This window comes from Ammospiza nelsoni, chromosome 9 (genome assembly GCF_027579445.1).
Source record: "Ammospiza nelsoni isolate bAmmNel1 chromosome 9, bAmmNel1.pri, whole genome shotgun sequence".
Classification (NCBI taxonomy): Eukaryota; Metazoa; Chordata; class Aves; order Passeriformes; family Passerellidae; genus Ammospiza; species Ammospiza nelsoni.
The window spans coordinates 19611023-19627402 of NC_080641.1; the positions used below are offsets into that span (position 1 = coordinate 19611023).

The 16380-nt window shown below is 38.9% G+C and overlaps 1 protein-coding gene across 2 annotated transcripts in view; it reads left to right on the forward strand.

Moving 5' to 3' along the window:
* Window positions 1-16380, forward strand: part of BCAR3 (BCAR3 adaptor protein, NSP family member) — a 73642-nt gene that overhangs the window by 20847 nt on the left and 36415 nt on the right. Inside the window, exons 1-2 of one of the 2 annotated variants that reach the window (XM_059478429.1) lie at window positions 166-340; window positions 6456-6780. In XM_059478429.1, the coding sequence (XP_059334412.1) occupies window positions 6464-6780 (317 nt within the window). In that variant the 5' untranslated portion in view covers window positions 166-340; window positions 6456-6463. Of the gene's footprint in view, window positions 1-165; window positions 341-6455; window positions 6781-16380 lie in introns of those variants that run through there. The other variant, XM_059478428.1, reaches the window with a different exon arrangement.

A 16380-nucleotide genomic window follows, 5' to 3' on the forward strand; every position in this document is an offset into this window, starting at 1 on the left:
AGGGCGCTCGGGAAGGCTCCGGTTGAGTCACCCTTAAGTAATCGCGAACTGCGCTTCTTTGCAGCGACCTGGTGCTGGCTACGCGCCGGCTCCTGCCGCGGCACGGCCAGACCTGGGGCTCTCCCACAACGTCCCGGTTCTTTTTCTGGCAGCTCCGCACCGCGGCTGTGGCGGGTCCGGCCTCCGGCCGCCCCTCGCGGCTGCCCGGCTGCCCGCTCCGGTTCCGCGGCCCCGAGGGAGGGGCCCGGGCGGGACTCGCTGCCCGGAGGGCGCTTGGCCGGCACAGACGCTCCCGCCGATCCGTAGGAAGCCTGGAGAGGAGCAGCCGTGATCAGAGCCGGTAACTGCGGGGACAGCGCTGAGCTGTCGGGCACAGGATGCAGAGCTGGTTTGGGGTGTGAGTGTGTCCGGGTGTCGCCCTGTCCCCGCACCGCTGCGGGGCAGGGGGCGCGGGAGCAGGGCAGGGCTGGCCTGCGGGCTGCTGGAAATGCCGTAGCTGTGTCAGTGACGACCGAGACGTTGGATCCAAGTGTTTAGGTTTTGTGGGCATTGATCCCATGGAAAGCTGTTAAATATAAAACAGGTATAAAACACTGGTGTGTACTCAGGATCCCGAGATACTTCTCTGAGTAGAGAGAAAAGAAACGCTGTGTCCTTTTTTTTCCCCCCCTCGTCTTTTGAAGAGGAGAGGGCGCAAAGGCACTTCTTTCCGTCCGAATTTGTGATTTCTGAAAGTCAGCGTTAGTTCGAAATAGTAATGCTGGAATTGTTTTTTATTTAAAGTGGTCTGTTCTCTTTTTTGTTTTTTTTCTTCTTTTTTTTTTTTTTTTTTTTTTTTTTTTTTTTTGTGGGAACAGAGAAGCAGTCAAAATAAATTGCTTCCTTTACCAGAGAAGGAACAAAAGGTTGTATTTTTGAAGCATTGGCTAAAAAACCCCTTAGATTTGACTGTAACCTTGGTAAAGTTCTCTGTTTCTGCCAGCAAAATGGGGAGAGAAGGTTTATTTCAAGGCAAGGTTTCATATTGTTCAGGATTACTGAGCTAACTGATTAGGCACTTGTATTTCAGAGATAATTTCATGGCCAAATGAAGAAAGCTGTATTTATTATTGAATAATCTTTAATGATCACTTTTTCTTGGCATTTTTTATAGATATGAAGTCATTCTACATGAAAAAATTCAGAAAGAGAAGTATGGGGTTGATCTGTTTCTCTCATCTTGAAAAAAAAAGATATTTCAAAAATAGTTTATCTGGGCTGTGTGTTTGCTGTTGCACGAGAATAATAGTTAAAAATAACATTTTAAATATACAGCTCAAGGATGTACGGGGGGAGGGTGGAAATTGTGTGGCATATATATATAGAGAGAAGGATAGCATGAGCATTGTGATAGCACTCCAAGACTCTTTGGAAGCAGTGACCTGACTAATCTTGTGGGGATGTTTGATGTTTGACAGACTCATGTTTTTTTCTGATAGTAGCTTAAAGCCTTTGAACTACTGCATGAGCTTTCTCAGTCTAGGTCTCTGTATCATAACAGACTGTAGGTTCTTGAACCTTAATATTTTTCTCAGTCTTGTGACATTTGCTAGACAAGCTACTGCATCAGATTCTCTTTTTCATTACAAAAGCAGAAAATACAGGTTGCAGATAGCTGCTTCTAAGGCATTTTGGGGAGCAGAAATCCTTTCTTTTTTGTCACAATAATGAAGAATGCTACACTGCTTCTAGGGAGACAAGAACATGAAATCCATGTTGCATTTATAATGGCTACAGTTTTGATTGTATTTATTCCTATGTTCACTTTAAAGGCTTTTAAGTCATGCTTTTTCTTTTTCCCTTATTTTCTTATTGCATACACCCAAAAAAAAAAATTCTGAGGAAATTAATCTGCCGTTTTGTCCTGGCCTTGACTTTCTTCACCATTAAGAATGTTCCCTTCCTTTTTTTTTTTTTTCTGTGCACATCTGCATAGTGCATGCAAATATGCCAAGTAACTTAGCAGGGAGAAGAGAGTAATGGATCTTCCACTTGTTGAAATTTATTGTTGATTATTTCAAGGGAGGGAGGAATTTGTGAGGAGATTTGACGTGGCAAAAGTACATAGAGTTTTCACAAAAGTTTACTCCATCTCTTAAATACCTGAGAACACACAGGTGAATATCTTAAACCATGGTCAAGCCCTCTTAGCTTCATAGCCTATATAATGGTAAAGATTGGTGTATGATAACACTAGGTATCAACTCCAGTGATTCTGATCTATGAAAGAGAATCACTTAAATGCCAGGTCAATAAGACTGTGAGAAAAATGTGGGTCTTTTAATGTCCAAAACTGATTTAGATCTGAGTTTTTAACTCTGAGTTTTGAAATAGCTTGGGAGTTTGATTTGAAATTCTGAAATTGTTTTTCTGTTTGCTTTTATGAGGTTTCCACTAGCATGAGTATATACAGCCTTGGAATGTTTATTATGCCATTCATGCATCTCTGAGGCTGAACTGAAGATTTCCCTTTCTTTCACTTCTCTTCCTCCAATATATTGAAACAGAAAAGTAGAAGCCACTGCCATTAGTTGTATTATCTTGTTCTGTAGAAGGGGCACCTAATCCTATACCTGAGTCACTTTGAATGAACCATCAGAACACTTCCTCAGGCTGTGTGAACATCACAAAGATTTCATGAGGACAAGCTGAGCCAGAAAATTTGGATTTGCACCCCAAAGATGGCACAAGCAGAAGGATATTTAGTGTGTTGTTTTAGGGAACTGAAAGTTATTTATTTCATTGTTCATGTTTATTTTTGTTTTGAGCAATGATGTGAAGAAACCAAATCCCAGCTGTTTCAACTTGTCTACCAGATACGTATTTTATTTTATGTCCAGTCTCCTACTGTTATCCCAAATGCCATGTTGATTTGTACTTGCTCACCCTCACCTAACAATTCTGTTCCCATCTATTCTTCCAAATTACAAACTGAAGGAAGAGAAGTGCCACTTTATGTATAAATACAAATTCATTTGCCATTTTTAACATTATATTGGCACAAGTCCATCTTGTTAACACCTAGTTAGGAGAAATTTGCATGACTTCCAAAGTGTTCTGTTTTGTTAGTTGCTGCATTTTGACAAATAGGAATGTGTACTGTTAGATTTCAGTTCCTTTTGAGCCATTGTTCTGTTACCATTTCTACCATTTCTGTTGCTGATTGCATAATGGCCAGTGTTCAAGGCACACTGTCTCTTAGGGAGTGAAATTTTCAGGGTTTCTATATCTGGCAAAGTCAAACATTCTTTGAATGATATACTAAAGTATTTGAGACATTCCAGAGTCTTCAGCTGAAGAGGCTTCCAATTTCCAGCATTTATATTCAATAAAAGAAAACTGGATGGATGGTTTGGCAGGAGCTTTTGTTGCCAAGCTGATTGCAAGTTCTCTGTTAATATTTATGAAGAATATATAATACAGCACATAGGCAAGCAGATAAACGTGTGGTGGAAGCTAGCAGGCCTGTTGTTCTCAGTTTTGTTTGGGTTTTTTGTTTGGGTTGGTTTTTTATTTGTTTGGGTTTTGTTTTATGACTTTTTGTTTGTTTGGGATTTTTTGAGGGGGTTTTAAAGAGGTTTTGTAGGGAGGATTGTTAGAAATATTATCGAAGCTGCACACATACTTGTGGCTACATGTAATGCAAGTTCTTGAGTGCAGATATTTTTGTACTAACTATGGAACTCTACCTTGATTCCTCAAAACAATACTCAGGTATGAATTTGAGGATTAGGTATTGAATTTGTGAGTCATGTGAGTACTACTAAAAAGAAGCAACTATTAGGTCAACTCTGGGGGTTTGGTTTTGATTCTTAAGGGCTTCTTAGGAGTAGGGGTGAAATAGAAAATGCTATACATCAGGGGGTGGTTAATTTGTTGAAAACTCTCAGACTGTTGGGTTAAAACCTGGGTTGCTGTAAGAATTACCTTGTGATTGGCTTAGGAGAGGGAATTCTCAGCTTTCTTTGTGGATCCTCAAACATGAAGTGGTTGACAATTTCATGTCACAGTAGGCCTATTGTGGACTCATCATTAAAGCAAAGCTTTCTGTGCTTACATTAATTACAGCTTGGGTTTGCCACCTGCTTGCAGGTAATGTGTTCCATTTCAGCACAGCCATGGGAACCTTGCAGGAAAGGCTAAGGAGAACTCTCTCACTGGATAACCTGAACTAAACCAGTTGGAATTCAGGGGTTTGGGGGTGGCCTTTATATAAACCAATAAGAAAGTACAATAATTAAATACAGACTCTCAGCAGGCCTTGAAAGGAGAGCAACACCATTTGTGCCGCATGAGCCAGCTAGCTTCCAATTTTTCAGAGTCCATAAAGAGGGTTTCTTGCTTTTCTACAGTGAATACACAAAGTTGAGTTTCAAATGACTGTGTAAATGATAAGAAGCCTTTTCCCCCCAATTGTTAGAGGTAATTTGTATCATTCTATTCTAAAGTAATTTATATAATTCTATTCTAATAATAATAAACAAGCTCAGTGAGTTTGCTTTAGCTAGAGAAGGTTGCAGGTTTGTAGTAAGCATTTGCATTTTAAATCTTCCTATCTTTATGCCAGTTCTTTTGCTTAGAACAGTTGTCTCCAGCAAAACTAACTTTACAGCAATTATTGTGAAAATAATTATGTGATATTTTTAGTACTTGCCAAAACTAGCAGAAGCTGTGTCCTTCACCCACATTATAAATGGAGAGATTATTTAGTCTTTCACATCACATCACATCAGTGTGATAATTTATGGCAGAATTTTTTGTGAGAATGTATTTTGGTTTCTTTAGGATTTTGTATTTTATTTGGATCTGCATGACAAAAAATGTCAGTTCTTTGCCAACACCTCAGATCTTTTCTACTCTTTTCATCAAGAGATGTGACCAGAGTCAAACAGATTCTCCCTAGGCAAAAGTGCTATTCCCAGAGACTTTTCTGCTATAGTGCATAGTACCTGTGCTCTGACAGAGGCTTCGCAAATTGAAAAGTCAAAAAAAAAAAAAAAAAAGTATTACTAAGTATTTATTGTAGGAATTTCAATACAGGAGAATTGGGAGGGGATTTGTTGTTGAAGTCTGAAAACCTTGTCCAGCTGGTGAATCTCTGCAGTGCAAGTGACAGGAAAAAACAGAATTTTTACATACTTTGATATCAGCTTTAGCGTTGCTGTTAAAGTTAAGCCTGTTACTATAACCTCTGAGTAGAAGTAACAGTGCAGAAACATTTTGATGGTAGCTGTGATGCTAAGGTGGAGCAGGAGGACTATAGAGGCACCTCTGTTTTCCTTGCAACACCTGTGCATTCCCCAAAACAGGAGGAATTCTTGTGCAGCTGTAAGCTGCTGACTTCCAGGCTGCTGGGCCTTCAGGGTGCTCCTCTTATTTTTCAGTGTGGAACTTGACTGAGGTCAGAACAGATTCACCCTGTCCATAACTGTTATTTCCAGAAGCACTTCTGCTTTCTGAGTTCATATCAATCTCTGCAGCGTCTGTGGCTGTTCCAGTTTCTATGGGAAGCCCCTGGCTGATGAACACCTAGGTTAAATAATACAGGGCTGCTTGCCCTTTAGGTCTGGTGGTGTGTTCCAGAGTGGCTTTTGCAGGCTAATACAACCCCATAGGATAAGGCAGCAGTCTGTCCTCTGCAATACAACGCTATAAACTGAGCACAGGGCAGCATTTTTGGAGGAACAGAACTGTAATTTGTTAATGAGCCTGAAGCGTTGGTCTCACAAAACCTTTTGCTCACGCTAACAGAAAAACCTGTACTGTATGGCAAACTGCAGTTGATTGTACCAGAGACTGACAGCTTTGCAAATCTGTGTGTCAACAGCCATTTGAGCTAGCAGGCTGAGCATGCTGAAGAAGAGAATTCCAGTAATCTGCTCCTGCCCTTATCTCTTGGGTAGAGCCGTTTAGTTTACAGCCTGTTAGAAATATGTGACCAGTTATCTGCTAGATTTATTACTTGAGCAAGACTCCTTAGCAACAGGTTTTTCCTCACAGTGTGCCAGCTACTGGGTTAAAAAACATATTCTTCCAAACCAAGCTGTAGTGTCCTTTATTTTTTGAAAAATATTCTTAAAGCTCTGCTTGTTGTCAGTAATTCAAGTTGATGTCTGAATCTACAGAGGATGTGAAAAAGCAAAAAAGAGGAACTTGATGGATAAAAATGGGGAATTGCTCATGGCCTGCTTTTGCATGTTTGTCCAGATTGGTTGTTTTTTGGTTTTAACATGTATAAAGTTACATACATGTGTGCTTGGTGTGCATTGGCATCAGCATGACTGGGTCTTGAGGTATCTGCCTCAATGCAAAGCAGAAATTCAGTTTCAGATACCTTTGTTAGTCATGCTACTTAACTTCCTTTAAGGGCTTTGATGATTGATATACAGTAAGCAATCTTGGTTTTGTTTTTCCAGAACCAATAATGATAGCTGCAGGAAAATTTTCAAGTCTTCCCAGAAACGGCCCAGTGAACCACCAGTTCTCGTTAGCTTCTTCCATGGATCTTTTGACCACAAAACCTTCACCAATTGAGCATTGCTCAAACTCCTTCCAAGGCATCTCTATCCATGGCACTCTGCCCAGGAAGAAGAGGGGAACAGTTCCCCCTAGGTCTTGTGATATGTTCAGCCACGTGGGAACGTTGCCTTACACCAGAGCATGGCAGCAGCCACCTTTTGGACAGGACGTTATAGAAGAGTACCCTCCAGAAAATGGAAAGAGCAGCAAACTCCATGCCAGGTATGTTGTAAAACCTTAGTTTACATATGTTACTTGTGTAGGGATTATTACATATTCTTCTAGGCCTCTAAAGGCCCAGTCATAGGTACAGCTGTTAACTATAACTAAGTTAGGTTTTCTCCCTAGTATTCAATTTTGGTCTTGATGGAAGACCTAAATAATTTTGAATGACTGTGTCTTGCCTTGCATGTTTAAAAGGTATAATATTGTGTGTACTATTCCCATGGAGGAAATATTTTTAAGTTACCGAATTGCTTTGACATGACCCTTTGCATTGTAACAGAGCAAATTTAAACAAGAAGTCATAACTGTTCAAACTTGGTTTTGATTTGTATTCAATGCAATATGGATAGAGGGCTGAGGAAAAGGAGAGTGGTGTTCCAGCTGCCTCAGATCTTGAGTTACATGTAGGCCTTCTTCATGAAAACTTAGTGGAACCCAATGTACACTGAGCTAATGACAAATTATCCCTGCCTGACTTTGTGGTTAACATATGCAAAGTTCTTGGGAAAGACCCATACTCTTTTAGCCATCCTTTCTTTTGGGAACTTATTATCATCACTGATATTTCATTGCTTACAAAAAGTAATTAATTTTGTAAATGTCCTTTTTTGTTTGTTTTGTTTTGATATTGAGTTCTATAAAATGGGAAAAAATTACCTGCTAACACAAGAAAAAAATCAGTGTAATGCAATGGATCAGTTAAAGACATAGAAATGAGAGAATGTTTGGTTGCTTGGCTGGTGGAGTTAAAGGCTGAGAAAAGATACCCAAATTATAAGTTCTGAATTAGGATTTATAGCCTTGATGTGTCCATCACTACAGGTTTTTTGTTTTCAAGTCTTGTGAGTGAAGAAGAGTTCTAATTAGGTAAGGTTGTATGTGTACAGTGATTTTCTTATGCTTTTTGCTTGTTCTTTATGGGATCAAGCTTTCTTCTCACTTAAAAAAAAGACTTTCTTCTCTATACCCTATTCATTTTAAAAGAAGAAAGTACCTAAGTGGGTGTAGTACTCCTCTGTCACTGATCTGTGAGCTTTTTATTTTTTTCATGAACTAGCTTTTAAACATCATTTGCTTCTTTTATTTACAAAGAATAAGCCCAGCTGGTGAGAATAGGAAAATAATAATGAACTGTGTCATTCCCTAATGGAATTCTTCTGATTCTGAAATTTTTCTGATGACTTGGAGAAATTATCTTGTCAATTTTCAATTCAATAAGAATGTGTTCTCTTCTTCATTTGTGAATGTACATCTCTGTTAGTTAGTTCAAGGGGGGAAAAAAGTTTTCTTTGAGTAAGCTGATGAGTTTTAGAGTCTCTTGGAAATAATTAAATGCCCAGAGTTAGAATCAGCTGAGTTCTTGAAAGGTAGTTTTGTTAGCTAAAGAAGAATTCACTCTTGAAAGTGAAAAAATTCTCTTTTAAAAGAGAATTCTCATTTTAGCATATTAAACTAAAGCTGCTTGTGTGTAATGTTCTTTATTATCTGACATTGATAATTAAACCTAAATAAAGCTTAATTGTAATTTCCCTTTGACCTAGTCCATGGGTTATCTTTATTTAGCTCTGCCTTATATTATGGTACCTTTACTTAAAGGAAAATTGTTCAAATTCCCATCTGTTGCTAGAACCAGTGGCTTTTTTTTGGCCTGTGTCATGTGGCTGCCATCAGTAAACCCAAAATTTCTACTGCATTCAGGTGATTATGGTCCTTCATGAGTGGCATTACAGTTTAGCAGACTTGTGGCATGTTCATGCTTTTTCATTAATGCGGCCAAATGTCCCTCAAATCAACAGGACCTAAAAGCAATGCAGAATTATCCCTGTCACAGTGGGTTTGAGTGTGGTGATAAAGCAGCTATCAAAGGCCTGTTTTGACAACCTGTGCCATTTCAGTTGGATGTCAGCAGTACTCAGGTAGTCTTGGGTTAACCAGTAGTTATCTCTGTGGGTCTGGTACTGGTTCTGATACAAACATACTTGAATGTTATCTCATTGTAGAGATGCAAGGAATTTCTGAGACATTATAAAGAGGATGGAATAGGGCAAAGACATGCAAATATCCCAGAGCACAACTAGATTCCAGTATTGATACCATGCTGTCTGTTTCATGAGGCAGTGTGATTGCAAGAGACAGCAGAACAAGGGGTTGCTTCTTGGACTGTCTGTCAGCTGACAGCTCTGGTATTCTCTGTTCCTAAACTCATCACCTCCACATTCAGCACTAAGTGATGTCCTCAAGTGCCATTTCCAAACTTTTTTACACACTTTCAGGAGTGGCAACTCCGCCACTTCTCTGAGCAGTCTTTTACAATGCTTTACAACCCTTCCTAATAAATGTATTACTAATAATCTAAAGCTCCCTTGGTGCAACTTGAGGCCATCTCCTCTTGTCCTCTTCATCCTGACAGTTGTTGCTTTATTGGTAAGCCAAACTACACACCAGGGAAAGAAGAGGAGAGGGGTATGAGGCAAATTCTGAAGACTTTTTTTCTCCAGTTGAGGTTTGAGTTGAAGTTAGTACTGTTGCAAGATACAAGGATCACAGAATGCTGTGAGAAAGAAATGTATCTTTGATACCCTGCTGTCAAACAGGTTCTGAGGTTGTTTTGTGGGGAGAGGAGTAATGCAAGTGGTGTGATGGGTTCAACATTGTGTTGTCAGTGAGTCAGGCTAATAAAGATGTGATCTTCACAATCAGTTAAAAGACAGTGAAGAAGAGAAACAATACTCCTTTCTCAATACTGGTAATTCCTCTATTGCCTGCAAATAGCTTGTATTCCTGTTGAAATAAACAGGGTTTGTGACACAATTAAGTGAAATTCAGTTTAGTAAGAGCTCCAGTGTGAAATTGTAAATTGTTAAGATGTCAGAAATAGGATCTGGGTTTGCACAAAGTTGATGCTGTTGATGGCCATGATGCTGTGAAAGAATTTAATGTCAATTTTAGGATGGACAGATTAGCACAGCAATAAAATCAAAGCTAGACACAATATCTTAGAAATAAGATTATTAATTTTTTGTGCAGTTTGTAGAGTTACACGCCTTTTTTAAAAGCCCTTAGTATTTCAATAGCTGTAGTGTCCACTTAGAAATTTAGTATTTGAAAGAAAGAAAAATGAGTTAATTTTGCCTTTGCCCTGTATGTGTAGTGTAGGATTCTTTAGAATAGAATTTTGGATATTTTGGGAGAAACTGTGGCCACACATTTGAATTTAATCACTGTCTTTCCTCTGCTGAGCCTACCCCTAGGAAGTGTTGAAGCACACCATCTGCCAGAAATGATCCCTCTAAGTTTTTGTGCTAATTAAAGCTTTAAAACAAAGTTGACATTAATTCACACTGGCTGTTTCACATTATACAGGACATTTGTGAGTATGTGCTGGTTTAATTTCTGTTTGCTAGCTCTCTTTGCAGTAGCCATTTCGTTTGCTGGGACGTGTAAGGACAATTTTTTGTTCAAATTCCATTCTTTGTCTATACAGACATTTAAAAAATTGAGTCACTGATAAACAGTAGGGTTGTATTGTTCAAACTGGCTTGGAATCAAAATACTTCGTGCATTTCTCTAAATAATGTAACATGCCTTGGGTGCTTTGTTTTATCACTGTTTATGAGAGGGCCTGACCTACCAACTGGTGAGAATTCAATTTTTTTCCTCTGTTTTTGAAGCTGTAGTTTTAACTGTGTATGAATTTGAAGTGTTGAGTTGTAACTACAGAGCTATAATTTTAATCTTTTCTTCTTTGCTTCTGTTTTAATTTTCTATTCGCAAGTCCACGAAATTCCTGGCTATGCTCTAAGTCCTGATTGTGATTATACTTACAACACTACTGTTTTTATTGTTGTGGCTACAAACAATTCATTTTTGTAGGTAGACAAGGCATAGCAGCTTTTCTTTTGCAGTGACAAGATATCAAGCATGAATTGTCCATATCAGTTTTTTTGACATGGTTCAAGCATGTTAAAAAAGAAAGAAATAAATCTGGCAGGTGTGAGGAGCCATGGGAGACAAGATGTTTCTTGGCTTGATTCTTTCACTAAGGAAATGGGCAGATCAGTAGCTTTTAATGTCTTCCAGTGCTCATTGAACCTTATTGCAAAAGATCAAAATGTGATAAATAGCCTGTAAGCTAAAGTGCATTTTATAGACTGGCCCTAATTATTTACACACAGGTGCAAAGAATTCACTTATTTTCTGTAGTTCTGAAAGTATGGTAAGTGTGTGTGACTGCATATTTAGCTCGACTTCAGTCTCTTATTTTGAGTACTGGTCAGCAGAGTTTTTTCCTCTTGTTTTTCTACGTCAGCTCTCATCTAGCACTGGACTTTGTACTGCTGTAGCAGAGAGTAGAGTAGATTAGTTTATCTGGTCGTTTAGGATGTTCTGTTCTCTTCTGAATTTCTGATCTTCAAGGCTCTGCATGTTTGGCTGGATGATCCTCACATACTTGTCTCATGTAACTCTCAAGGAAAAAATAAAAATATGTTCAATTTTAACCTTGACTAATGCCACTGACATTAACAGGGTAACTTCATCAGCATAAAGCTGAGCAGGCTCACTGTTCTCTAGAGTGCTTGCCCTTGTCCTTGGAGGGCAGAACATTTGGAAGTTGGCAAGGTGTTAGTCTTGGATTATAAAGCTATGAATTACTAAATTCTGCATTCCCAAAACTGTTCCTGTTCTCTTAGTTCTCTTAGTAGTGTTACCACAATAGATCAGGCCTGCTGAAGTCCTTGAACTCACAGTTGAGTTATAAAGGAAAAGAGTTGGCAAGGTTGTGCTTGGTGAGGAGAACACTATTCAGGAATTTGCTTTATCCTTGTCAGAATTTGCAGCCTGTTTGCTTCCCCAGATGCTGCAAATTCTGCTTTTCTTTGGATTTGGAGAAAGGGGTGGATCAGATATTTGGACAGCATTTATTTTTTTCTAATTAGTATTTTGAAAACATGATTTGTTGGATAATTTTAATTTGAATTTGTGCTACGTTTTTTATATTAATACTGTATGTACACTTGAATGATTCGGTGCACTTTGAAAATGAAAAATATTTTTTATCAATGTTTTAATATATCAAGTAAAATAAATATTTTGTATGTTTCCTGTGGGGAGTAAAGTGAGTAATACTGGGGGGTTTTTGTTTATGAAATTCAGTGTAGTTCTTCAAGTTTGAAAATATTTGCAAGATTACCAGGAAGAAGACCAGTGTCTTGGTTCCCTTTTAAATTTTAGGATAAGGTGGGAGGAGTTTTTATAAATGCACAGAATTTTGAAAGTAAAAATAGTTACAGTTTTGGTGTAAGGCCTGAAACTACCTCTTAGTGTGAGTTTTGTTTTTAAAAAAACCTGAACCAAAATGTTTATATGTGTTTGTGTTTCTTTAATAAGAGTAACACAAGTGTGTTGAATTTGGGGCTAGTGAATATCTCATTGACTTCTTCCATGCACAGGTTTTTCCAATGGAAGAATTCCTTAGATGTTGCCAGTACTTCATGCTTTTTGTCACAGATTTTCCCATTCTCTCTCTTGTTTGTCCTGTTCACACGTGCACCTGCAGATCTCTGCTGTCTCAGAGGTGGAGCAGAGCTACCCACTAAAGGTGGGAGATGTTTGTGGTAGAAGGAATGCTGTGTTGGATAAGCAGAGAATAGCTACTGTTATCTGCCTACATTCAGTTTCAAATCCTCTTATCCTTTAACTCCAGGGCTTTGTTCTGTTTTGGCTTGTCTACCTTTTCTTTTTAGCCCTTCTGGCCTTTGTTGGGATCACATTATTCTGTTGTGAAGTTCTACTTCACCCCTTTGTTCCCATTTGATGCTCACATCCTCTTTCTTTGCTTGGTGGACATAGGCCTGCAGAACCAAGCTCCACTTCTAGATTTTTATGGGGATTTTGGAAATCTATGTGGGATCTTCAGAGAGGGAAATGAGGAAAACAGGATTAAATGTTTCAAAAAGAGAGACCATCTCTCCAGCATTAAAGATGAATTAAACCACAGTCCTTCAGCTTCTGAGCAGAGGAACTGAAGTCCCTTATGGGATGAACACAGTTGTATCATCATTTGAAATTAATTGTGGGATCATAACCTTATTGTTAATGAGCAACTTGCCAGGTAAATTTGAGCCCAAATCCCTCAAAGCCCCTATCAAAATTTGTCAGTGTTGTTTTTCAAAAACTTCCTGAAAACTTTTTTTTTTCTGGCTGTTTATTCTTTGAGCAGAGGACACTATATGTGGTGGGAAGTTTCTTGAATTACTCCTTCTGTCACACCCAAAGTTCCTTCCTTGCCTCTGCTGTTTTCTGGTCTCTTTTGTAAGTGTTATGGAGTGCCCTATTCAGTTGTAATAAGGGCTATATTGCTTCCTCATCCTGCCTCCTGTTCATATGTGAGCATTTGGTTTCATTTCTGCCCCTTTATGCTCTAAATAGTAGTTAAATGTTACATAGGGGAGCATATTCCTAATGGTGACTTGCCATATCCAATGCAGAGAGGCATCTGATGTGATGAGCTTTCTTAAGTGGGCTGAGGGAACAGACAGGGAGGACAGTTCTTCCTCCCACTATTGTCTTCTTCAGTGCTAAAACTTGGTATTAGTATTCTTGTGCTTCAGTCCAAATACACATTCCTGAAAGATCTATTTGCAGGGGGAAAACCATACTTTGTTAAAAAAGTGTACCTAGAGTTAGATGCATTTCAGATTAATAATGAAGACACTGATTCTACTGAACGTTGGTCAGTGGGGTTTTTTTGAATATGCCATATTCATTTAGTAAGTTTATATTGATTTTGAACACCTAAAATTTTGTGGCACTGGATTCAGGATAACTGTACAGCAACTGAAACACTCATTGTAAAGAATTGCCAGCTGAAGATATAAGTCAACAGCACATACATAAAGGCAACAGCACATATTATAATCCAGTTTGTAGTTACAGTGTCTGTTTTGGATAAGCAATAGTCTTGCTGCCCAACCATTACTTTCATAGAATAGGTCTTGGGATAAAAGATTTAAGAAGGGCTTTGAAGGACAGAGTTTTTTGTCTTTGGTAGGCCTAAATGTTAAGGAAAATAGAGGAAAAAGAATGGAGATGGCTAGTCTGAGCTTTTGACCAGGTTGTAGAGACTGGTACTGTGTGTGGTGCAGAAAGAGAAATTCTTCTGGAAAAGGTAAAAAAAATGGTGTCGATTTTTCTGCTGCAATAGGTTAACTGGAGCAAGTTAGAGGGATCCAGATTGAAGTGGTAAATGTAAATAGCTGCAACATTATCTCTGCTGGGGCATTCTGAACAAATAGGATTGAGATTTTATTTAATCCAAGGAAAAGTACATTGGATCTCTTCTGGAGTTTTAATTACTGGAGTCCCTGCTGTTCCTGTGTGAGCTGCAGGTCATCACACAGTTAGTCATAGCAGTTTGCACTTGTTTCCACTGGTGTTGGAATGAGTCATGTCCATGGTTCTGTGCAGCTGGAGGCAGAAGGGTGGAATGCCCTCAGGAATGCAGCAGAAGTGCGTGTGTGAAGCAGAAGCTGCTGGGGGATAAAATCAGTGGATCTTTTGCTCTAGTTTGCAGTACAAATAAAATCAGTCTGTGCTGCATACACTGAAACATGCCATGTCCAGCATGCTCCAACTTGCACCTTCATACTTCAGTAGTGTGTATTTCAAACATCTACAGAGATGGAGAGATTTCGAAGACACAAACTGAAGAAGGCATGTGATCCATCTGATCATTTTACAGCAGTTCTGTGTTAGCAGCCATGCAGCAGCTTGGTACATTTTCAGGGTCTCAGGCTCCCTTTGAGCCTCTATTGTCTTCACTCAGATTTGGCATTGGCACTATTGTTGGAACAATTGAGAAGATAGTTCTCATTATTTCTCTTTCAATGGGGTAGAAAAGAAAATGTCCCCAGGAAAAGTCCCTTTAAAATAAATGGACAAATATATTTTCATATATCAAACACTGGCAATGTGTCCCAATGTTTTTCCCACAGGTACAGCTATAAAAGTGTGAAGTAGCACAAAGCTGACTCAGGGCTAATCAGTTTCTAACACTGTAAGAATATTTATATGGGAGTTGAATGATAGGGAGGATTTGGGAAATTTGATGATACTGTTGTGTCTGCACTGACTGCACTGCACTGAAATTCTGTTAAAGTTATCACAGCTAATTTATAATTGTAGCTGATTTTTCTGTGAGGATGCCAAGGGCCTGGAAAATGCAGATGCTTCATATGGCTTAGTGTGTAAAGGTCTGCAGGATTTTTTATAGCATCAAGAATGAGAGGAGGTCATGTACAATGTTAGAAAGATGGAGGTTCTCATAGAATCAAACAGCTAAAGATTACAGCATGTCTGCTTAAAGATTTTTTTATTGAAGCAGTCCTATAGAGAACTGTTGGACAAACCGCAGAGTGAAAAACAGATGATGTCTGAGTTACTGAGATTCTGGCTATTCTCTAGCACTCAACTGAATAATGGGTGTTAGGATTGAACACCAGGATTCAGCTTTTCAGTTCCAGCATTGATTGTGATTATGTAAGAATTTTATCAAATATTTTAGAAGAGTGACTAGTTACCAGGATGTTAAGGTTTTCTTTACCCAGTTTTCGTGTTTCGTTGCTCATTGTCTTCAAATCCATGCAGGATTTGAAACTGGCAGTATGACAGTGTTTAGTTTGCCATACCAGAAGTGTGATTCAAGTTGCTTACAGTGATTTTTTTTTCCCCCTTCATTTTAGCTAGTGACTGTTCATGGTGACAACTTCAAAAGGGCCTTTTTTTTTTAATCTTTGAATTCTCCCCACACATTTGGCCATTGTTCAGATATGTTGGGAAGTAGAGAAAGAGCACAGTAACAGCTGAATTCTGTCCCTGTGTCTCATCTCAGTCAGCTCTAGTTATATTTTGAAGGGGTCCTCATACAATGATTATTCCTATTTTCTGGGAAGTTATGTTGTTTCTCAGAGTGGTCAGATGTCTCACTACTTGCTCATAGACAGTCAATGCCAACCAGGATGACACCAAACACTTCATTGTTGCAGCAAATGTTGCTATGGGGAGATGAAGAGGGAAGCAAAAGAGCAACTTCACATTTTTTGTTTTCTCACCTTCATCTCTTTCTGGGCTTGCTGAAGCACCACACTTGTTTGCAAGCTCTGTGTATTTTCTTGGCCATAACAGCAAGAAACCCATACATGAAAAAAAAGCACAGAAGAATCTTGATAAGAATCTTGAAACTGGAGTGAAAAGAAATTGAGATCATTTCCAAGGACGACCAGGGACAGATTAAAGGGTTGTATGTCTGCAAGATCAACCAGCAGTGAAAAAGGGGTTGTCAGATGTCAGTCTCTAGAGAGAATGTGTTTCTGGCTAGGAAAAGCCTCAGAATCATGAGGGCTAAGATTCTGGTCAGATATTACTGGAGGGGTGTTTTTGCTTCCACAGATTCCACACAGACCTTGTGTGTGTGGAAGAGGCAACAGAGGATTTACACTACTCAGGAGAATGCCTTAATTGCATGTAGCAAGTCAGGTGCTTTTTTTCTTCTTTTTTGTTCCTATGATTAAAAACGTGCTGGAAAGGGATTTTGTTTTG